Below are 23,249 nucleotides of genomic sequence, written 5' to 3'. Positions count from 1 at the left end.
TAGGTGGGTGAAGGGGAAGGGGGTCGAGGTAGGTTGATGAAGGGGAAGGGGGTTGGTGTAGGTGGATGAAGGGGAAGGGGGTCGAGGTAGGTTGATGAAGGGGAAGGGGGTTGGTGTAGGTGGGTGAAGGGGAAGGGGGTCAGTGTAGGTGGATGAAGGGGAAGGGGATCAGTGTAGGTGGGTGATGAAGGGGAAGGGGGGTCAGTGTAGGTGGATGAAGGGGAAGGGGGTCGAGGTAGGTTGATGAAGGGGAAGGGGGTCAGTTTAGGTGGATCAAGGAGAAGGGGGGTCGGTGTAGGTGGATGAAGGGGAAGGGGGTCGGTGTAGGTGGATGAAAGGAAGGGGCATTGAGGTAGGTGAATGAAGGGGAAGGTGGTCGAGGTAGGTTAATGAAGGGGAAGGGGGTCAGTTTAGGTGGATCAAGGAGAAGGGGGTCGGTGTAGGTGGATGAAGGGGAAGGGGGTCGGTGTAGGTGGATGAAGGGGAATAGGGTCAAGGTAGGTGGATGAAGGGAGAAGGGGATCAGTGTAGGTGGATGAAGGGGAAGGGGGATCAGTGTAGGTGGATGAAGGGGAAGGGGGTCAGTGTAGGTGGATGAAAGGGGAAGGGGGTCGGTGTAGGTGGATGAAGGGGAAGGGGGTCAGTGTAGGTGAATGAAGGGGAAAGGGGTCGAGGTAGGTTGATGAAGGGGAAGGGGGACAGTGTAGGTGGATCAAGGGGAAGGGGGTCGGTGTAGGTGGATGAAAGGAAGGGGCGTTGAGGTAGGTGAATGAAGGGGAAGGGGGTCGAGGTAGGTTGATGAAGGGGAATGGGGTCAGTGTAGGTGGATCAAGGGGAAGGGGGTCGGTGTAGGTGGATGAAAGGAAGGGGCGTTGAGGTAGGTGAATGAAGGGGAAGGGGGTCAGTGTAGGTGGATCAAGGGGAAGGGGGTCGGTGTAGGTGGATGAAAGGAAGGGGCGTTGAGGTAGGTGGATGAAGGGGAAGGGGGTTGGTGTGGGTGGATGAAGGGGAAGGGGGTCGAGGTAGGTGGATGAAAGGAAGGGGCGTTGAGGTAGGTGAATGAAGGGGAAGCGGGTCAGTGTAGGTGGATGAAGGGGAAGGGGGTCAGTGTAGGTGGATGAAGTGGAAGGGGGTCGGTGTAGGTGGATGAAAGGAAGGGGCGTTGAGGTAGGTGAATAAAGGGGAAGGGGGTCGAGGTAGGTTGATGAAGGGGAAGGGGCGTTGACGTTGGTGAATGAAGGGGAAGGGGGTCGAGGTAGGTTGATGAAGGGGAAGGGGGTCAGTGTAGGTGGATCAAGGGGAAGGGGGTTGGTGTAGGTGGATCAAGGGGAAGGGGTCGGTGTAGGTGAATGAAGGGGAAGGGGGTCGAGGTAGGTTGATGAAGGGGAAGGGGGTCGAGGTAGGTGGATGAAAGGAAGGGGCGTTGAGGTAGGTGAATGAAGAGAAAGTGGGTCAGTGTAGGTGGATGAAGGGGAAGGGGGTCAGTGTAGGTGGATCAAGGGGAAGGGGGTCAGTGTAGGTGGATCAAGGGGAAGGGGGTCAGTGTAGGTGGATGAAAGGAAGGGGCGTTGAGGTAGGTGAATGAAGGGGAAGGGGTCAGTGTAGGTGGATGAAGGGGAAGGGGGTCGAGGTAGGTGGATGAAAGGAAGGGGCGTTGAGGTAGGTGAATGAAGGGGAAGCGGGTCAGTGTAGGTGGATGAAGGGGAAGGGGGTCAGTGTAGGTGGATGAAGTGGAAGGGGGTCGGTGTAGGTGGATGAAAGGAAGGGACGTTGAGGTAGGTGAATAAAGGGGAAGGGGGTCGAGGTAGGTTGATGAAGGGGAAGGGGGTCGGTGTAGGTGGATGAAAGGAAGGGGCGTTGACGTTGGTGAATGAAGGGGAAGGGGGTCGAGGTAGGTTGATGAAGGGGAAGGGGGTCAGTGTAGGTGGATGAAGGGGAAGGGGGTCAGTGTAGGTGGATGAAGGGGAAGGGGGTCTGTGTAGGTGGATGAAGGGGAAGGGGGTCGAGGTAGGTGGATGAAAGGAAGGGGCGTTGAGGTAGGTGAATGAAGGGGAAGGGGGTCAGTGTAGGTGGATGAAGGGGAAGGGGCTCGGTGTAGGTGGATTAAAGGAAGGGGCGTTGAGGTATGTGAATAAAGGGGAAGGGGGTCGAAGTAGGTTGATGAAGGGGAAGGGGGTCAGTGTAGGTGGATCAAGGGGAAGGGGGTCGGTGTAGGTGGATGAAGGGGAAGGGGGGTCGGTGTAGATGGATGAAGGGGAAGGGGGTCAGTGTAGGTGGATGAAAGGAAGGGGCGTTGAGGTAGGTGAATGAAGGGGAAGCGGGTCGAGGTAGGTTGATGAAGGGGAATGGGGTCAGTGTAGGTGGATCAAGGGGAAGGGGGTCTGTGTAGGTGGATGAAGGGGAAGGGGGGTCGAGGTAGGTGGATGAAAGGAAGGGACGTTGAAGTAGGTGAATGAAGGGGAAGGGGATCAGTGTAGGTGTATAAAGGAAAGGGGGTCGAGGTAGGTGGATGAAGGGGAAGAGGGTCAAGGTAGGTGGATGAAAGGAAAGGGGTCGGTGTAGGTGGATGAAGGGGAAGGGGGTCGGTAGATGAAGGGGAAGGGGGTCGCTGTAGGTGGATGAAGGAGAAGGGGGTCGCTGTGGAAGGATCAAGGGGAAGAGGGTCGGTGTAGGTGGATGAAGGGGAATAGGGTCGAGGTAGGTGGATGAAAGGAAGGGGCGTTGAGGTAGGTGGATGAAGGGGAAGGAGGTCGAGGTAGGTGGATGAGAGGAAGGGGATCAGTGTAGGTGGATGAAGGGGAAGGGGGTCAGTGTAGGTGGATGAAGGGGAAGGGGGTTGGTCTAGGTGGATGAAGGGGAAGGGGGTTGGTGTAGGTGGATGAAAGGAAGGGGCATTGAGGTAGGTGAATGAAGGGGAAGGGGGTCGAGGTAGGTTGATGAAGGGGAAGGGGGTCAGTTTGGGGTGGATCAAGGGGAAGGGGTTCGGTGTAGGTGGATGAAGGGGAAGGGGGTAGGTGTAGGTGGATGAAGGGGAATAGGGTCGAGGTAGGTGGATGAAGGGGAAGGAGGTCGAGGTAGGTGGATGAAGGGGAAGGGGATCAGTGTAGGTGGATGAAGGGAAGGGGCGTTGAGGTAGGTGGATGAAGGGGAAGGGATTTTATAAGGTTGTAGAGTTTGTGGTCCATGTAGGAACCTCGGAGGTTGAGACTCAAAGTGGGGGTACATCTTGATGAGCACGCATATTGTCTTCATTATCCCCATTGGTTCCTGTGCTGGGATGGTCTGGATCTAATTCTTGACATTCTTCTTGGTGCAAGGGGGCGATTTCGAAAGCTGACCTGCTTAGTGGTCCTGTCAGGGAGAATACAGGAGAGGTAATGGGTCTGGGGAAGAAGATTGTGACAACTTGAGATGAACGGAAGAAATATGTTTAGGCCCGCCTAAAGGCCAGACACAATTACTGCTCTTTGTCAGTCCGGTGCTCTGATGACTTCTGACTGATTGACCAGACATTTTAATTCCTGATTGTACAGTTATATAGAGACAGTCGTTCTATTCTAATCTTGTATGTTAGAAAATATATAGGTTTAATGTAAAATAAGACACATCTGCATTATTGTTTATGTCTGGTAAAAGTTCACATTTTAACTGAGCAGTTTGGTCAATAAAATGTCAGAAATTGGTGAAAAATGTCGATCAGTGTTTCGTCCTCAAATGTCTAATTTTGTCCAAAACTCAAAAATATTCAGTTTGCTGCCACAGAGGAGGAAAGAAACCAGAGCATATTCACATTTAACAAGCTGAAATCAGAGATATTTGGACTTCTTTAGGAATCACTCAAATCAATTTGGATAATTGATCACGAATATAATTGTGGATTCATTTCACTGTTGACAACTAATCAATCGATCATTGCAGCTCTACTGAGAAACTATTGAATGAAGGTTGAATGTTTCTACTAAAGGTGAGAGATGTGACAAGATGTTGACTGGGTGTTATTAGTTATCTTTTATGCTGATTATAAATATTTTGAAAAAAATACTTTTTTTTGTTGTAATTAGTGTGTTTTTCTGAACACTGAAGTATCTTTTTAGAAAGGTTGATGGACACAACAAATTTGGCACAAGCAATTTACGTCTAAACTCAGGTATATCTATCTTTTCCATGAGTGAATAATCCAGCTGTTCTCAGAGGAAAATAAGGTACCAGAACACTGTTTGAAGGTAAAAAGGTAGCAGGGTCCGCCACATATAAACACAGTAACATAGTATAAATTGTGTTCTCCTTTAAGGTCAGTTTGTTAATTCAGTTTATTCAGTCATGAAAACAATTAGAAGAAAATAAATCCGGCAATCAAGATCTTTCTCTGCTAATTAACATTTCTTCACTAAAACTACAGACTGCTCCTTTAATGACATCATCTTGTGCCCTCAGGAATCTGTGCCAGCTGCTGTTTAACTCGTAGTGGATGAAAACAAGCTCATTTTCTTTGAATGATTTTCTCAAAGTTTGGTTCAAATTCAAAACACGTTTGGGTGAAAACTTGACTGCAGACACACTCGAACATTTACAACATGAAACATGCAGTAAATGAGGAAACAGAGTTCAGATCCACAGAGTCGCTCCTCGTTCTGAAATGAATCAAAGGTCGATAACCACTCCCTCTTCAAAAGACAAAGTGTTTTAAAGTTTTCTTCAGGTTATTTTTCCTCTCGTCCTCCCTGCATCCTCATTCTCTGACTCCCCTTAAAGTTATAACAACAGATAAACTAATGAAATGCAGCATTACTTTGATTGAACTTTTTCTGGTTTGAAAGTTGTTGGAGACATTAGGGATGATGTCAGTACACAACTCCAGAAATATGGATATGGAGTTATTTTTAGAGTTGCTCCCCGTACTGGAATGAAGCAAAACTTGATAACTGCTCCCTCCTCCTCCTCCTCCTCCTCCTCCTCCTCCTCCTCCTCCTCCTCTCACACAGCAGCTCCATTATGTCAGTGTATTTCCTTGTTCCCTCCCCTTCAGTTTTGTAGATGAAAGTAACTGAGCTGAAACTCACACAGTCGATGTACTGAGAGGTGAAATGGCGCAGAAAGGAGTTCAGCTGGACCGAGAGACTTTCTCTTGTCCGATCTGTTTGGATCTACTGAAGGATCCAGTGACTACTCCCTGTGGACACAGCTACTGCAAGAACTGTATTAAAGACCACTAGGACACAGAGGATGAGAAGAGGATCTACAGCTGCCCTCAGTGCAGGAAGAGCTTCACACCGAGGCCTGAGCTGCTGAAAAACACCATGTTAGCAGCTTTAGTGGAGGAGCTGAAGAAGACTGGACTCCAAGCTGCGCCTGCTGATCACTGCTATGCTGCAGCAGAGAGGACTGAGAGGCAGAGAGAGCTGGACGGGAGTCGACACAACATCCAGCAGAGAATCCAGGACAGAGAGGAAGATGTGAAGCTGCTTCAACAGGAGGTGGAGGCCATCAATGGCTCTACTGATAAAGCAGTGGAGCACAGTGAGAAGATCTTCACCCAGCTGATCCGTCTCACGGAGAAAAGACGCTCTGATGTGAAGCAGCAGGTCAGATCCCAGCAGGAAACTGAAGTGAGTCGAGTCAAAGAGCTTCAGGAGAAGCTGGAGCAGGAGATCACTGAGCTGAAGAGGAAAGACGCTGAGCTGAAGAAGCTCTCACACACAGAGGATCACAACCAGTTTCTACACAACTACCCCTCACTGTCAGCACTCAGTGAGTCTACACACTCATCCAGCATCAAGATCCGTCCTCAGAAGTACTTTGAGGATGTGACAGCAGCTGTGTCAGAGCTCAGAGACAAACTACAGGACATCCTGAGAGAGACATGGACCAACATCTCACTGACAGAGACTCAAGTGGATGTTTCACTGACACAACCAGAACCCGAGACCAGAGCTGACATCTTAAGATATTGGCGTGAAATCACACTGGATCCCAACACAGTATATAGATGGCTGTTATTATCTGAGGGGAACAGAAAAGTGACACACATGGGTCAACCACAGTCTTATTCTAGTCATCCAGACAGATTCACTGACTGGGGTCCGGTCCTGAGCAGAGAGAGTCTGACTGGACTTTGTTACTGGGAGGTGGAGAGGAGAGGAGAAACTGGAGGAGAAGGAGGAGTTTGTGTAGCAGTCGCATACAAGAATATCAGCAGAGCAGGGAGGTCAGAGGAATGTTTATTTGGACACAATAACGAATCTTGGATGTTATATTGGGACACAAACGGTTATGACTTTTATCACAACAAAGTCTGCACCCCTGTCTCAGGTCCTCTGTCCTCCAGAGTTGGAGTGTACCTGGATCACAGTGCAGGTATTCTGTCCTTCTACAGCATCTCTGACACCATGACTCTCCTCCACAGAGTCCAGACCACATTCACTCAGCCGCTCTATGCTGGACTTTATGTTGATGATGGAGCCTCTGCTGAGTTCTGCAGACTCAGATAGACTGAAGTCATTTCAGGGTCACTTCACTGCACACAGATCACCTGTCAATCAAACATTGTGGGCGGTACTTTGCCGTCTCCTTGTTGTTCTGTAAATGTTTGAGTGTGTTCAGGCGGCGCTCCTTCCTGTGTGTGTTCAGCCTCAGAGGCTGTCACTGCTCATGATGAGTTCAGTTCACATGATCATCATCAATCAGGAGATCAGTCGTTATCTGCTCGTACACAACTGAGATTCTGCTCCAACAAACTTTGAGGAATAAATTCATCATGAACCTTTATCATTGTTAGCTTTTTATCATTATTGTGAAAAAAAGCATGAAGTAAGCTTGAAAGTACTAATTGAAGAGAACAACTTGAGTGTTGAGTAACTTCAGAAATAAAATAATGGAAATAAAAACACATCAAGCTCTCGACTGTCTTTATTTGAAGTGGATCTGACTGATGTCATTAATTCAACCACAGATGGTCTTCTTTGGGTAAAAGGTGAATACATGAACACACGTCTGTATATTTGTAATGAAACGTCTCCTGATTGGATGAAATGACACATATACACCAGGACAGTACTCACAGTTTGTATGTCTCAAGTGTGAACAAAATATGACATCATCATTACACTTGTTGTCTCTGAGATTATGGTCCTCAAAATGAATTAGCAAAGTGTGTGTAGGTGTGTAATACAGCATGTCTGTTATGGCAGAAATTGAATATAAAGAGAAAGTGACATGTTAGTGTCCTTAAACTTTGATGAGTCCAGTACAGATGTCCCAAGTCCTAGTTTGACCCCCAACATCTGGTCCGTCCAATCACATGAACAAAGTCAGATTAGAGACGTGGATACATCAGTCTGTTATCTGTCTGAAAATGTCTCATATCAGACGACTCATCTAACTTCAAGAAGTCACTTTTACCTGAAGACCCTCAGTGGTTGAAACAACACATCAGTGTTTGTAGTTTGTGCTTCTCTTTTCATCAGGCTTCACCAATGAGTGTGACTAATTAAATGCACACGTTAGCTTGAATATTTTGTTACATTACAGCAGAAAGAAGGAATAATAGTAGTTTTGAAGCAGTTATGGTGTGTATTTATGAAGTGTGTATGTTTTCACTAACAAAGACAACGCCATCGTTTAGCCTAAAGTTAATGTCATTTGAATTGACAAAAAGCTTGATAAAGGTAGAGTAGGGGGTCGAGGTAGGTGGATGAGAGGGAAGGGGATCAAGTAAGGTGGATGACAGAGAGAGTAGTCGAGGTAGGTTGATGAAAGGAAAGGGTGTCAAGGTAGGTTGATGAAGGGGAAAATGGTTGAGGTAGGTGGCTGAAGGGGAAGGGGGTCGGGGTAGGTGGATGAAGGAAATAGGGGTCCATGTAGGTGGATGATAAGGAAGGTGGTCGAGGTGGGTAGATGAAGCGGAAGGGGGTCAAGGTAGGTGGATGAAAGGGAAGGGGGTCGAGGTAGATGGATGAAGGGGAAGATGGTTGAGGTAGGTTGATGAAGGGGAAGGGGGTTGCTCTCGACTGTCGAATTACTCAGGAGACGTTTCATTACAAATAAATACAGATGTGTGTTCCTGTCTTTACCTTTTACCCAAAGAAGACCATCTGTGGTTAAGTTAATCAGATCAGATCAGTCAGATCAACTTCAAATGAATACAGTCGAGAGTAACCCCCTTCCCCTTACCTCAAAATTGTGGAAAATATCGATCAGTGTTTCGTCCTTAAATGTCTTATTTTGTTCAAAGGCGAGCGCCTGGTGGCCGGGTCTTTGCCCGCGGGACCTGGCCAGGCTCAGCCCGAAAGAGTGACATGGGCCCGCCCTCCAGTAGGTTCACCACTCGAAGGAGGGTTCAGAAGGGGCCGGTGCTATGTGATTTGGGTGGCGGTCGTGGGCCCCGACAACCTAATCCTCGGATGGTGACTCTGGCCATAAGGACATGGATTGTCACCTCACTGAGGGGGAAAGAGTCTGAGCTAGTGCGGGAGGTTGAGCGGTACTGGCAAGAGATAGTTGGGCTCACCGCCACTTACAGTCTGGGCTCTGGAACCCAACTCCTTGAGAGAGGCTGGACTCTCTTCCACTCTGGAGTTGCCCACGGTGAGAGGCAGCGAGCTGGTGTGGGCTTGCTTATAGCTCCCCAGCTCAGCCGCCATGTGTTGGAGTTTTTCCCGGTGAATGAGAGGGTTGTCTCACTGTTGTTTCGGCTTATGGGCCGAACAGCGGTGTAGAGTACCCTAACTTCTTGGAGGCCCTGGGAGGGGTACTGGGGAGTGCTCCAACCTGGGACTCCATCGTTCTACTGGGGGACTTCAACACTCACGTGGGTAGCGACAGTGTTACCTGGAAGGGTGTGATTGGGAGGAACGGCCTCCCCGATCTGAACTCCAGTGGTGTTTTGTTGTTGGACTTCTGTGCTAGTCACAGTTTGTCCATAACAAACACCATGTTCAAGCATAAGGATGTCCATCAGTGCACGTGACATCAGGACACCCGAGGCCGGAGGTCAATGATCGTCTTTGTGGTCGTGTCATCTGACTTCCAGCCGTATGTCTTGGACACTCGGGTGAAGAGAGGGGCTGAGTTGTCAACTGATCACCACCTGGTGGTCAGTTGGATTCGCTGGCGGGGGAGGATGCTGGACAGACCTGGCAGACCCAAATGTATTGTGAGCGTCTGGTGGGAACGCCTGGAGGAATCCTCCATCAGGGAGGTCTTCAACTCCCACCTCTGGGAGAGCTTTGTCCAGATCCCGAGGGAGGCTGGGGACATTGAGTCCGAATGGACCATGTTCTCCACTTCCATTGTTGATGCGGCTGTTCGGAGCTGTGGCCGTAAGGTCTCTGGTGCCTGTCGCAGCGGCAATCCCCAAACCTGATGGTGGACACCGGAAATAAGGGATGCTGTCAAGCTGAAGAAGGAGTCCTATCAAGCCTGGTTGGCTCAGGGGGGGCAGCTGATGGGTACCGGCAGGCCAAGCGTGCGGCAGCACGTGCGGTCGAGGAAGCAAAAACTCGGGTCTGGGAAAAGTTCGGGGAGGCCATGGACGAGGACTACCGGTCAGCCTCGAGGAAATTCCGGCAAACCATCCGACGCCTCAGGAGGGGGAAGCACTCCTCCACCAACACTGTTCACAGTGGAGGTGGGGGGCTGTTGACCTCGACTGGGGTTATTGTTGAGGGGTGCAAGGAATACTTTGAGGATCGCCTCAATCCCACTGACACACCTTTCATAGAGGAAGCAGAGGCTGGGGACTGGGGACATACAAAGGTTGATTCATTCATCACCCAAGCCGAAGTCACTGAGGTAGTTGGGAAGCTCCTCAGTGGCAAAGCACCAGGGTCAGATGAGATCCGCCCTGAGTACCTCAAGTCTCTTGATGTTGTGGGGCTGTCTTGGCTGACAAGTCTCATCAGCATCGCGTGGCAGTCGGGGGATCACACTCCTCAGCCTCCCTGGGAAAGTCTACTCCAGGGTACTGGAGAGGAGAATTCGGCAGATAGTCGAACCTCGGATTCAGGAGGAACAATGCGGTTTTCGTCCTGGCCGTGGAACACTGGACCAGCTTTATACCCTCCGCAGGGTGCTCGAGGGTTCATGGGAGTTTGTCCAACCAGTCCACATGTGTTTTGTGGACTTGGAGAAGCTATTCGACCGTGTCCCTCGTGGCATTCTGTGGGAGATGCTCCGGGAGTACAGGGTAGGAGGCCCTCTGCTCAGGGCTGTATGGTCCCTGTACGACCGGAGCAGGAGCCTGGTTCGCATTGTCGGCAGTAAGTCAGACCTGTTCCCAGTGCATGTTGGACTCCGGCAGGGTTGCCCTTTGTCACCGGTCCTGTTCATTATTTTTATGGACAGAATTTCTAGGCGCAGTCTGGGGCCAGAGGGGGTCTGCTTCGGGAGCCACTGGATTCCATCTCTGCTTTTTGCGGGCGATGTTGTCTCGTTGGCTCCATCGAGCCAGGACCTCCAGCATGTCCTGGGGCAGTTTGCAGCCGAGTGTAAGGCAGGGAGGAAGATCAGCACCTCCAAGTCTGAGGCAATGGTTCTCGACCGGAAATAGGTGGCCTGCTCCCTCCGGGTTGGGGGAGAGTTCTTGCCTCAAGTGGAGGAGTCCAAGTATCTTGGGGTCTTGTTCATGAGTCCGGGGAGGATGGAGCATGAGATTGACAGGCGGATCGGTGCAGCAGCCGCAGTAATGCGGTCGTTTTATCGGTCCGTCGTGGTAAAGAGAGAGCTGAGCCGAAAGGCGAAGCTCCCGATTTACCAGTCAATCTACGTTCCTACCCTCGCCTATGGTCATGAACTTTGGGTCGTGACCGAAAAAATAAGATCCCGGATACAAGCGGCCAAAATTAGTTTCCTCCACAGGGTGGCAGGGCACTCCCTTAGAGATAGGATGAGGAGCTCTGTCACCCGGGTGGAGCTCGGAGTAGAGCCGCTGCTCCTCCACATCGAGAGGAGCCAGCTGAGGTGGCTCGGGCATCTGTATCGGATGCCCCCTGGACGCCTTTCTTGAGAAAGAAAAATAATTGTGGATTCATTTCACTAATCAATGAATCATTGCAGCTCTACTGAAAAACTATTGAATGAAGACTGAATATTTCTACTAAAGCTCAGAGATGTGACAAGATGTTGACTGGGAGTTATTATATATTTTTTCAAACTTTTTATGAATATTTTTGAAAAAATACTTCAACAGTCAAACAACTAGAGCTGAAACTGAGATTTGATTTTGAGTAACGCACAAGCTGAGCATTGAGCATTGAACATTTTGAAGTATCTCCTTAGAAAGGTTGATGGACACATGATGGACAAATTCTGCACAAAAGAAATTTACATCTGAACTCAGGAATATTTATCTTTTCATTGAGTGAATAATCCAGCTGTTCACAGAGGAAAATAAGGTCCCAGAACACTATTTGAAGCTAGAAAGGTGGCAGGGTCCACCACAACCAAAATCAAACAGTATAAACTGTGTTGTCCTTTAAAGAGTGTTTGTTTATTCAGTTTATTCAGTCATGAAAACAAGCGAGTTTTATTATTTTGTTTGTTTAGGCAGAAAACACTGCTCACTAACATTTCTTCATTAAAACTGCTCCTTTAATAACGTCATTTTGTGCCCTCAGGAATCTGTGCCAGCTGCTGTTTAACTCCTAGTGGATGAAAACAAGCTTATTTTCTTTGGATGATTTTCTTAAATTTGGATCAAATTCAAAACACATTTGGATGAAAACTTGACTGCAGACACACTCAAACACTTATAACATGAAACACTTCCATGCAGTAAGTTCAGATCCACAGAGTCGCTCCTTGTCTTGGAATGAAGCACAACTTGATAACCGCTCCCTCATCCTCCTCCTCTCAAGATGCAGCTCCACTCTGTCAGTGTATTTCCTTGTTCCCTCCCCTTCAGTTTTGTGGATGAGTGTAACTCAGCTGACAGACCTTGTTCACTGAACAAACACTCTGTTCAGATCAGAGCTCGGACCAGTTTCTGTTATCAGGAAGAGAAACTCAGACAGTCGATGCACTGAGAGGTGAAATGGCGCAGAAAGGAGTTCAGCTGGACGAAGAAAACATTTCTTGTTCAATCTGTTTGGATCTACTGAAGGATCCAGTGACTACTCCCTGTGGACACAGCTACTGCAAGAACTGTATTAAATACCACTGGGACACAGAGGATGAGAGGCGGATCTACAGCTGCCCTCAGTGCAGGAAGATCTGCACACCGAGGCCTGTCCTGGTGAAAAATACCATGTTAGCAGCTTTAGTGGAGGAGCTAAAGAAGACTGGACTCCAAGCTGCTCCTGCTGATCACTGCTATGCTGGACCTGAAGATGTGGCCTGTGATGTCTGCACTGGGAGGAAACTGAGAGCAGTCACGTCCTGTCTGCAGTGTCTGGTCTCTTTCTGTGAGAAACACCTGCAGCCTCACTTTGAATCTCCTGCCTATGAAAAACACAAGCTGGTGGAGCCATCAGAGAAGCTCCAGGAGAACATCTGCTCTCGTCACAATGTGGTGATGCATATGTTCTGCCGTACTGATCAGCAGTGTATCTGTTATCTCTGCCCTGTGGAAGAACATAAAGGCCACGACACAGTGTCAGCTGCAACGGAGAGGACTGAGAGGCAGAGAGAGCTGGAGGAGAGTCGACACAACATCCAGCAGAGAATCCAGGACAGAGAGGAAGATGTGAAGCTGCTTCAACAGGAGGTGGAGGCCATCAATGGCTCTGCTGATAAAGCAGTGGAGCACAGTGAGAAGATCTTCACCCAGCTGATCCGTCTCATGGAGGAAAGACGCTCTGATGTGAAGCAGCAGGTCAGATCCCAGCAGGAAACTGAAGTGAGTCGAGTCAAAGAACTTCAGGAGAAGCTGGAGCAGGAGATCACTGAGCTGAAGAGGAAAGACGCTGAGCTGAAGAAGCTCTCACACACAGAGGATCACAACCAGTTTCTACACAACTACCCCTCACTGTCAGCACTCACTGAGTCTACACACTCATCCAGCATCAAGATCCGTCCTCTCAAGTACTTTGAGGATGTGACAGCAGCTGTGTCAGAGCTCAGAGACACACTGCAGGATGTCCTGAGACAGAAACAGACAAACGTCTCACTGACAGAGACTGAAGTGGATGTTTCACTGCCACAACCAGAACCCAAGACCAGAGCTGACTTCTTAAGATATTCATGTGAAATCACACTGGATCCAAACACAGCACACCCATGGCTGTTATTATCTGAGGGGAACAGAAAAGCAACAAGAGTGAGTCGACCACAGTCTTATTCTAGTCATCCAGACAGATTTACTTGCTGGCCTCAGGTCCTGAGTCCAGAGAGTCTGACTGGACGTTGTTACTGGGAGGTGAAGCGGAGACGAGAAAGTGGAGGAGGAGGAGGAGGAGGAGGAGGAAGAGTTTCTGTAGCAGTCACATACGAGAATATCAGCAGAGCAGGGAAGTCACAAGAATGTGCATTTGGACAAAATGACAAATCTTGGATGTTATATTGTTCCACAAGCCGTTGTAACTTTAATCACAACAAAGTCCAAACTCTCGTCTCAGGTCCTCTGTCCTCCAGAGTTGGAGTGTACCTGGATCACAGTGCAGGTATTCTGTCCTTCTACAGCGTCACTGACACCATGACTCTCCTCCACAGAGTCCAGACCACATTCACTCAGCCGCTCTATGCTGGCCTTCAAGTTTATGATGGAGCCTCTGCTGAGATCTGTTAGTTCAGTGGGTTAAATTGTGTGTTTCATTTCTTCAGACTTGTTGTGTTTCCATCATTGTTGCTGAGAGCTGATTGTTGTGTCATTTCTTCACTGCGCACAGATCACCTGTCAATCAAACATTGTGGGCGGTACTTTGCCGTCTCCTTGTTGTTCTGTAAATGTTTGAGTGTGTTCAGGCGGCGCTCCTTCCTGTGTGTGTTCAGCCTCAGAGGCTGTCACTGCTCATGATGAGTTCAGTTCACATGATCATCATCAATCAGGAGATCAGTCGTTATCTGCTCGTACACAGCTGAGATTCTACTCCAACAAACTGATGAAGTGAATCTGTTGATGAAATCACTGAAAAGTCGTTGAACAGACTTTACTGACGGGACGCGTGAATGTCAGAACACTCGCTGGATGATGGACTTAAAGGCACTCTGGTGAATGTTTGATTGTACTGTGGAGCAATTCTATATTTTATTACTTTATGTTTGTACTTTGTCTCACATGAGGACGAACACAGATGACGCAGGACTTGTGGGTAGTCTGGTCTAATCTTCTGTGATTTTCCAGTCATTGCCTCAGTGGCCATCATTCACCAGAGACAACTGGCTGGGACACACATTTAAACATATTTTTGTTTGTTGAAAACTGCAGCAGTCTAACGTAAAGAAAGGACTGTGGGTGGAGGGAGAGAAGAAATAACCTTAAAGAATACTGTTCATATGTGACTATATTTTGTGGGGTTTGTAGGTGAAGGGGCTTCTCTGTACAGAAAATTATGTTTTCTCCAAAAAAAACAAAGTGAAAATTAAAGGATTACATATTTAGATTCAAGTCACATGAGTCTGAAGTCATGATGTGTTTTTATGTCTCACACACACCAGCCTGCCTTGAAAACATACTTCAGTATTCCAGTGATTGTAACTGCTGTCACATATTGATTTAGTGATTCAGAAGCAGCTTTCAGACACAGAAGAGCTCGAGGAAGAATCTGCTGCATTATCCATGCAGCTGACTGATACAGCACACATCAGTCAGGGCCGGTTCTGTTCGCCAAGGACACACGTGGCGCCGCTGCAGCTAAATGTCATTCTTTGAAGTTCACAGTGATTTTATCTGGTATTCAGCGCACGGCGACCTCTCAGCCGTGTGATTCAGAGCCCTGGAATCAGCCGTGCCGCTGTGGCACAGTTCATATTAAAGCCGCTCTTCTCATGGACGATCCCCAACATCCCCAGCCCCCCACGACATCCTGCAATTATGTGGCTTTATTAAAATGTCCCTGTTAGGGGTTCAAGAGGGTGAGCTAGAAATCTGCTGCTTCATGAAATGACTCCATTATGTATTTCCTGTCTCTGAACACTGACAGTGAAGTGTGAACGTGCAGTTGGTGTCACTGGACATCAGGTTTGTTTTAACACCAGCAACAGAAAATGATCTGCTTGTCTGTTCATGCAGAATCTGTTAGCGGGCTGAGAGAAGAGACAAAACTAAAAGTTACTGTACGAACACACTGATGACGTGGCGCTGTCCAAGCTGTCACACCGTCAGGTCGTGGAGCAGACGGTTTGTTTCAGTTTGACTCCACAGATTGTTGTTTTCTCTGTTGTCAGAATCAGAATCAGCTTTATGTGTTCACAAACAAGTAATCTGACTAATCAGGGAATATTATACTAAACATTAGAAAACAAATAATTGAACAAATCAAGCCGACCACACTGCCTGCTTGTGTGCAGCGTGGTGTCCGTGTTGTGAAGTTGAGTTTGTTATTCACATAACTTAATTAAATAAACTCTCAAAACCGAGACATGAACCAACATGTACGCTGATGTTTCAGTGTAAAAGCTTATTGATGATCAACACAAAGTTCTTCAGTTTCAGCTTCTCAGTTTTGAGGAGAACGAACACACACACTGAACTGGAGCTCCTCCTCCTCTGTGAAGTGATAAACATGTGAGGGACGCTGACATTGATCCCATCAGTCCTCTGCTCTGATTGGACGATGAGGTTATTCCCCTTCATGTCTCTGCTGCTCCTGTTCAGATATTCACCTGCACTGAGCGTGTGCAGCACAATGACAATCACTTCATCACTTTATATATCTCATCATGCAGAACACACACGCACACACACACACACACACCTCATAAACGTTGAATGGAGGCAAAGTGTAAGAAAAGCTCCGAGCACATTAACCAGCAGCTGCAGCCGGCAGCATACATCTACATACAGAGCGGTGTGAGCCCAGGTAGAAAAAAAAAATGGGTCTATTTCCGGGAGCTAATGGGAGGCTGAGCCAGCCGCCCACCAGATATGAGCTGAGAACAACTTCCACTGAGATTACTATGCTAATGATCAGGTTACAAACCGCAGCAGGGTCGTGTTGTTTGCATGAATGAACCGGTGTAATACACTGCTCTATTAGGTAAACACACAGAGAGAGTGAGGAGGGATACAGCACGAGTCAACACACCTGATACTGTCTCAGTGTTTACACACACAGCACACAGATTCATATCTTCTGATGGAGTCTGAATGCTTGAATAGACATTTGAAAGCCTGATGTAGTCGAACACACAGAGAAGAGCAAATAATAATCATGAGTGTTTGCACGTTCAGACAACTTCACTCTAAAACGGAGATTGTTTCCTGAAATCCGTCTCAGGATGAAACCAACTTTATAAAGTATGTGGACCTTTGTTGGGCTGCAAACGTGTCCAAACTATAATTACACAGAGCAACACGCCCTCATACTTTACAACTGAATAGGTCGATTGCCAGCGTCACATATCGCTGTTCCCAGGCGTTCCTGTGGTTTGGTTTAGAGGAAGGATTCTGGTTTGACGCTCTGACAGCTGCTGCTCAGGATTAGCTGGTTCTCGGGAATTGTTCTTCTTCTCTTTGTTGTGTGTTTCCATTTCAGCCAACAGTGGATCAACTGGACTGACTGACACGCCGAAAAACACACCTGGAAGTGATCAGGATGCTTCTGCAGCAGGTGAAACTCTCCTGGAGGAACCACAAAATCATCTTCACCGCCCAACGAACCTATTTTGTCTCATATCTTGAATTTTTAAAACAAGAAGAATTATAAACCGACTCAGTGTGCAGAGTTTGTGTGTGTAATGTTGACAAATTAAAAATAAAGAAAGGCAGATGTGTTTTTTCATCTGGGTTCTGATAATCATAATCAGATAATCCGGCTAATAAACAATAAAAACCTCTTTTGAGGTAAGCTCCAGATTCTGAGCTGTTGACTCCAAACATGTCTGAATCACTGTCTCAGACATATCACTAATTATTTTTCCCCTCAGCTGCATGAAACTCATCACACACATATTTATTACTCTATATTATTATTTCCATCACACAACTTACAAATGATCTTTTGGTGTTTACATGTCACTGAATGAACATATAATCCGTCAGGCGTGTCTCTTTCAACCATTTCTCTCACTCGCTCTGTAAATATGCAGCAACTTCTACGTTATATAAGCTGTAAAACATCCATCCATCAGTGTCATGTCGTGTGTTGATGCCAGCACGTTGTATGGATTGTGTTCACACTAATAGACGACCTTCAGGCAGATCTGATCACGTGTCCAGATGCACATCACATCTGAATAGCAGCTGTCACTGGGTTCTCCGCAGGCAGTATAATTAGTTTAAGTTGTGAGAAATAAGGTGTATAATACGAAGCCACGCTCAGGTGAAGAGGACAACAACATGTCGGCTCTGATACAGCAGCTCTGAGCTATTCATGAGGTTATTTCCTGGTTGTTTGGTTTATTAAAGGCGTCGACATGATGGTGCGTCTGCCCTCAGGTCAGGATGAACTTCCACAGGCGGCTTCTGTTTTTATGCAGCACATCTCTGTTCTCTTTATTTATTACCAGCCTGCACTGCGGAGAGTTCACATGTAGGCATGCTTTATTAACCCCGTTTCACCCAGCATGCATTTCATTGGGTTTGAGGCCATGCAGGCGAGTGTCATCCCTGCGAGGACATGTGTGACTTTGGTGCCAAAGTGAATCGCCAGGCCCAGATGGCTCATTAGTCCGGAGCAGTGAGCCGCTGGCAACGCTGTTAGAGAAGTCCCTCACCTGAAATACAGCTCGGCAGTTCAGAGATGACAAACCTGACAAGAGAGCAGCGTGATGACAGAGTGTCAGGATAAATCAGAAGTCTCACCTCCTCACCTCCACAGGAAGATGTACTGCTCATCTCTCCCTCCTGAAGGTGCAGCGAGGAGACAAAATGTTTAAGAGGAGCATCTCACCGTTCACTTACTTCACCCGAGCCGCCCTCAGCAGCGCGATCCTCCAACAAACTGCCAATATTCTTACTGCAGGAGTCAGGAGGAGATGTCGTACCAGGTCCTGACGCTGTCGCTGGAAGAGGCGGTGTGTGCAATGTTTTAAAAAAACATCGAGATAATTAACCGGTGGCCCGGACGAGAGACATCGCTCGCCTCGTTTCACCTCCTCACGTCTGCTGGAAGCTGCCTGGATGTCAGGAGGAGTCGCAGAGGAGCAGGGAGGGAAACCACACAGACTGAGAGGGCTTCACTTTCTGCTTTAAAGGCTAATTCTGGTTAATTAGCTGTTTGTTAAGTCCCTGTGCTGCTAATGATATGCCCTCCAAGGTCTCCACTCTAATTCTTGTTGAGTTTTTTTATTCTGATTTCAGTCAGATGAAGACGAGTCGGCCCAGTTACCAGGATAACATGTTGGCATTTCACTTTTCAACCACAGATATGATCCATGTTTCATATCACGTTCAGATTACATTAACTCTACATGAGCTTCAGATATTTTTGACGAGCAGAGAGACTGCAGGCAGAAGTGCACTGGATGAAGTTTTAATTTCGATCAGGCAAACAGGCAAACATCAAGAAACATCTGGGAAACACAAAGACAGGCTCGACAATAACCGAACAAAAGACTGGACCAGAGATGCCACAAGAACCTAAAAAACACACAAACAATAATCTAAGTGACAACAACACGACAGTGACACTTCTGGACAGTAGACTATTTTCACGGCAGACATTTTGATGTGTCACAGCAGGAGAAGCTCAGGTTGGACCAGTAACGTTCACCATGGCTCGATTCTATTAGTGACCCAGTCAGACGTGTCAGTGAGGGAGCTTGCACGAAACCAGAACCCTGGAACCAGCTCACCTGAATGGAATGCGGCCATCGTTAGTGTTAGACATTCCACCTGTGCTTTTCCTGCTTTGACAAGTCAAAACGTCTGCCATGAAAATGGGCAGCCAAAAAAACATGTTTATTTAACGAGACGTTGAAAAAATTTCCAGAACCTTGACCTAACCAGACCATAAGCACAGAACTGGCTCGACATTAATTTGAAAACTGAACATAGAGAAAGTTTCAAGGGTGGCTGTGGTTTAGGAGGTAGAGTGGGTCGTACAGTGATTTAAAGGTTGCAGGTTCGATTCCCAGGCTCCCTCGCTGCAAGTCGAATTATCCTTGAGTGACATACTTGTTAGCCTTAGCATTATGAGCATGATACAGAACTTGTAAGATGACTGACTACTTCTGACGCTGTTATGCTTAAAGTTCAGACTGAACTGGAGCTGCTAACGTTAGCATGAACTCCATTTATTTGTAACCCCACACACACACACACACACACACACCACATACCTGTCGGGCTCCTTTCTTTCACAGTAAGGCTCAGTTATTAGTGAGCTTTTAGCCTGACATGCTAACGATTGCAGCTAATGTTGGAGCAGATAAACTCGTTGTTTAATCTTCACACTACACTGTCATATTTTACGTCGAGTTACTGTTATGAAGAATAAAGAAATGATTGACAAAGCTACAAGAAAAGGACAATCAAACATTGAAGCCCCCCTCACGTCCTTAAACATGCTTCACAGCGCTCAGCTCGTGACTGATGACTCCCTTCAGATGCTCTCTGCTGCGTCTTACAGCCTTTGCCATTTCATCGATTAATGGATTGAATCCCCGGGGATCAGAGTAAATCACCCGATTACATCCAGGCTCCTCGGGGAGCTCTCTCCGCTTCTCCTTCCTCTGGAGCAGCAAAGAAATGAAATACAAGCTCCACGCTGTTGATGCGCTACAGCGGAGGGGTTAAACGTTAAGCAATTATATTAACATTCATGCTTTTTGATTTTCACAAGAGGACGTTTTGCAGCTCCCCTGGGCTCTCAGCACTGCAGAGGGAGCTGTGTGAAGAGACCTGCAGCCTGAAGGAGACGGACGTCCTGTCGACACATGTTAGAAATCAAGGTTTTATGGTTAAATTTAAAGTTTTTTCAGTATCTTTAAAGCTTTATGAATAATTGTTCTGGGCTCCAGGGAGGCAGACGAACTCTAAAACAATCCGACAGACACACAAACCTTCAATACATGAAGCAGAAATGTTTTATTTGTAGTAAATAATTGCCAGCAAGTAAAATATTCAAATGAGAAACCATATAAGTGGTTTCCAAGCTATATACATTTTAACTATGTCAATAAAAACAGTGATTACACACATTTTAACGAAAGTTATCTACTGATATATTTCGTCTTTATGCTTCGGGCCAATGATAATTAAAAAAGCCACATTAGGAACATTTAAATGATAACATTTTATTCAGAGACATGTGGCGATGTGCACAGTGAGATAATGGTGAGATATCCTTTTAGAATAATAGATGGGGAGCAGAAATTTTAATCTAAAAGTGCTGCAGTCCTTTTCCATTTCTTCGCTGCTCTGTGGAGGCTTCATAATGAAGCAGCCGTGTGATCTCTCAACATAATTACTGAATTAGAGAGCAAGCAGAGACCAGCGAGAGCTGCTCCTAAAGTACCCTCAGAAAGCTTTCCCCGAGCCAGAGGACAGACATGTGGCTCTCAGAGACGACTACCCAGCGTTAATTTGATTATTTGGTTTGTTAGGAAAACACTTTTATTCTATTAGAGACAAAGAACATTTGAATCTCTCAAAAACACTTTGAGAGGCGCTTCGTCTCGACTTTGTCTTTGTTACTGAGCGCTGTGATGTTCTCAGACTTCACTTCCTAGAAATCATGATTCCCCTGCCGCGCTGTCGGGCGCCTTTTAAACTCTGTGGAGCTCATCGGGCGTCGCCGGGCTGCAACACAAGGTCCAGTTCACAATGAAGAGTCTGCAGCCATGTTAGAGGTTCTGGTGGTGCTCCGAGCTCAACGCTAACATCAGCATGCTAACATCAGCATGCTAACATCAGCATGCTAACATTCAGTTTCAGGTTCCTTTATTTACATGTGTCGCTTCGTTTGACATCCATATTGACAAAAGCTTCACTGAAACACAACTAATATTAGACAAGATGATAAAAGTGCTCATGACTCCACAAAGCCTCCAGTACACTTAAAGATGATATTAATAATAATGAAACACGCCGTGCAGCTGCGAGGCGGGTGGGTCTGCAGATATTTGGTCATAAAACAAAGTAGTTGAAGTAGTGATGTGATGATGGAGCAGATGAAACGTTAGAGTTCATCCTGAGGAGGAGATGAAGGTCCAGAAGTTATCAACAGATTTCACTTAAAGTCGTGAATGAGCCAATCACAGAGCCTCACTGCCAGCAGAGCCAAACAAAACTCAACACACGCTGAACAAAAAAATAACCACAACAATTTTAGTTTTCGCTCTGATTATTCACACGTTGAAGTGAAATATTTAAGGCTGTTATCATGCACACAAAATCATAATTTCTCTCACATTTTGAGCAGAAATTGATTAGTGAGCACTTTGTCAAGAGGATCCATCCACCTGACAGGTGTGGTGGATCAGATGCTGATGGAGCGGCATGATCAGTGAGCAGGAGCGACCTGGACGGTGCCTTGAAGCGTGCAGTCGGTGTGCTGACTGAAGAAACGTCAGATTTTCAGTTTTGAGGGAAACAAAGTCTGCAAAGTTTGCTTTTATATTTCTGCTGATTGGCTAATTTCATTGTTTATTTTTCTCGTTTGTTTTTAGCTGCCAGACTCCGTTTCCCAGAAGCCCTAGAGCTTCACATGTCAGGCAGCACTTCTGTTTCCACAAAGTTTTCCCCACATGTTCACAGTCGTGTCAGAAAAGACGTCCTCACATTAGTTTCCTGTGTTGGTGGAGAGAAATCGCGCCGTCAGCCGAAATCCAAAAAACAGCCGGTGTCAGGAGGCCGAATGTGTGAAATAGCTTGTTTATGATTTATCAGCCCATTATTCCACCGACTACAGCCATGTGGGAGACATAATTATTCAAAACCCCGTCAAACACATTCAGCATGGAAAGCATAACCTTTACAGCTGCTGTTGATTAAAATCTGCTCTGGAGAACGAGACCTGGAGGAGCTGTCGACGGCCTTCATCCTTCACCTGTCAGTTTACAGCAGCTCCCCACCCAGCCAGCGCCGCAGAGGCTACTGCACATCATGTTAAAGATGCTGTCGGGTCGGGTTTAATAGAAAGTTCTGGAGGAGGAGAGTTGACCCGACAGTCTGTTCTGGTCACACTCCAACACCACCTGTTGCATCAACATGAAGCTTATTAAATATAAGATGTCTTAATTAAAGTGGCGGCTGCACTGTGTTCATACGTAGGTGGGTTGTGTTCTTACATCATCCCAAATGTTTCCAACAAACCAGAGAAATCTGCAAGTTTACTCAGCGCTGAGTTTCATCTGGTTGTCTGTCGCTGTTGCCTCCAGGAGAGAGTCGGAAAGATGAAACACAATGAGAAGAAAACTTTAAAATGTCACATCGGTAATGTCGGTTGTTCAAAGACGTCTTCAACACCAGCTGAGCGAACAGCCAGATTCCTTTACTGCAGCAAATAACATCACGCACAGATGGTGTGTGATGGTTTTTGAATTCAGGTGAAGCTCTGAGTGAAGTCAGCACTCAGCAGAGACTCTGGTTCTGGTTCTGGTTCTCTGTATCGTCTCTGTAACATTACGTTCATGAAGTAAAGTCCATTTCCCCTCCAGCTCCAGTCAGCAGTCAGCAGAACAGAACCTGGAGGTCCGCTCTGGATCACTCCGATCAACAGGAGTGAAGAGAAATCACCTTTTAATCCCACAAGTTACAAAGTCCTCTTTGAGTTCTGCTCCCTTCGGATCAGATCAGAACCTGATGAGACTCCAGGTGTTTATTCCTCCAGAACATCTGGATCTGCAGCGACTCTCTCCTCCACACAGTGATGTGCACAAGGGGGGGGCAGAGAGGGCAGTCGCCCCTCCTCGTGGCCCAATTGTTGAAAAACACATGCTAAAGTGCCCTCCTGAGAGCCAAAACGCGTGCTAAAGTGCCCTCCTGAGAGCCAAAAGAGCATGCCAAAGTGCCCTCTTGGTTGGCAACACTGTCTAAACTGCCCCCTTGGCTGGTTAAAACATGATAAATTGCCCTCTTGGGAGCCAAAACATGCGCTAAAGTGCCCTCTTGGTTGGCAAAACACACTAAACTGCCCCCTTGGCTGGTTAAAACATGATAAACTGCCCTCTTGGGAGCCAAAACATGCGCTAAAGTGCCCTCTTGGTTGGCA

At 47.1% G+C, this 23,249-nt stretch overlaps 1 protein-coding gene and 1 pseudogene across 1 annotated transcript; both read left to right on the top strand.

Moving 5' to 3' along the window:
* The first annotated feature begins 5,084 nt into the window (after positions 1–5,084).
* Positions 5,085–6,499, top strand: LOC115580742 (tripartite motif-containing protein 16-like protein; annotated as a pseudogene).
* Positions 6,500–12,028: 5,529 nt separating this feature from the next.
* LOC115580614 (tripartite motif-containing protein 16-like) lies at positions 12,029–13,749 on the top strand. Its single transcript, XM_030415151.1, has one exon. The coding sequence runs from the start codon at positions 12,029–12,031 to the stop codon at positions 13,718–13,720; it is 1,692 nt and encodes a 563-aa protein (XP_030271011.1). The 3' UTR covers positions 13,721–13,749.
* The last annotated feature ends 9,500 nt before the right edge of the window (positions 13,750–23,249 follow it).

This window comes from Sparus aurata, chromosome 4 (assembly GCF_900880675.1).
Source record: "Sparus aurata chromosome 4, fSpaAur1.1, whole genome shotgun sequence".
Classification (NCBI taxonomy): Eukaryota; Metazoa; Chordata; class Actinopteri; order Spariformes; family Sparidae; genus Sparus; species Sparus aurata.
The sequence above is the reverse complement of the archived record's forward strand: the minus strand, read 5'-3'. Positions and strand labels throughout refer to the sequence as shown.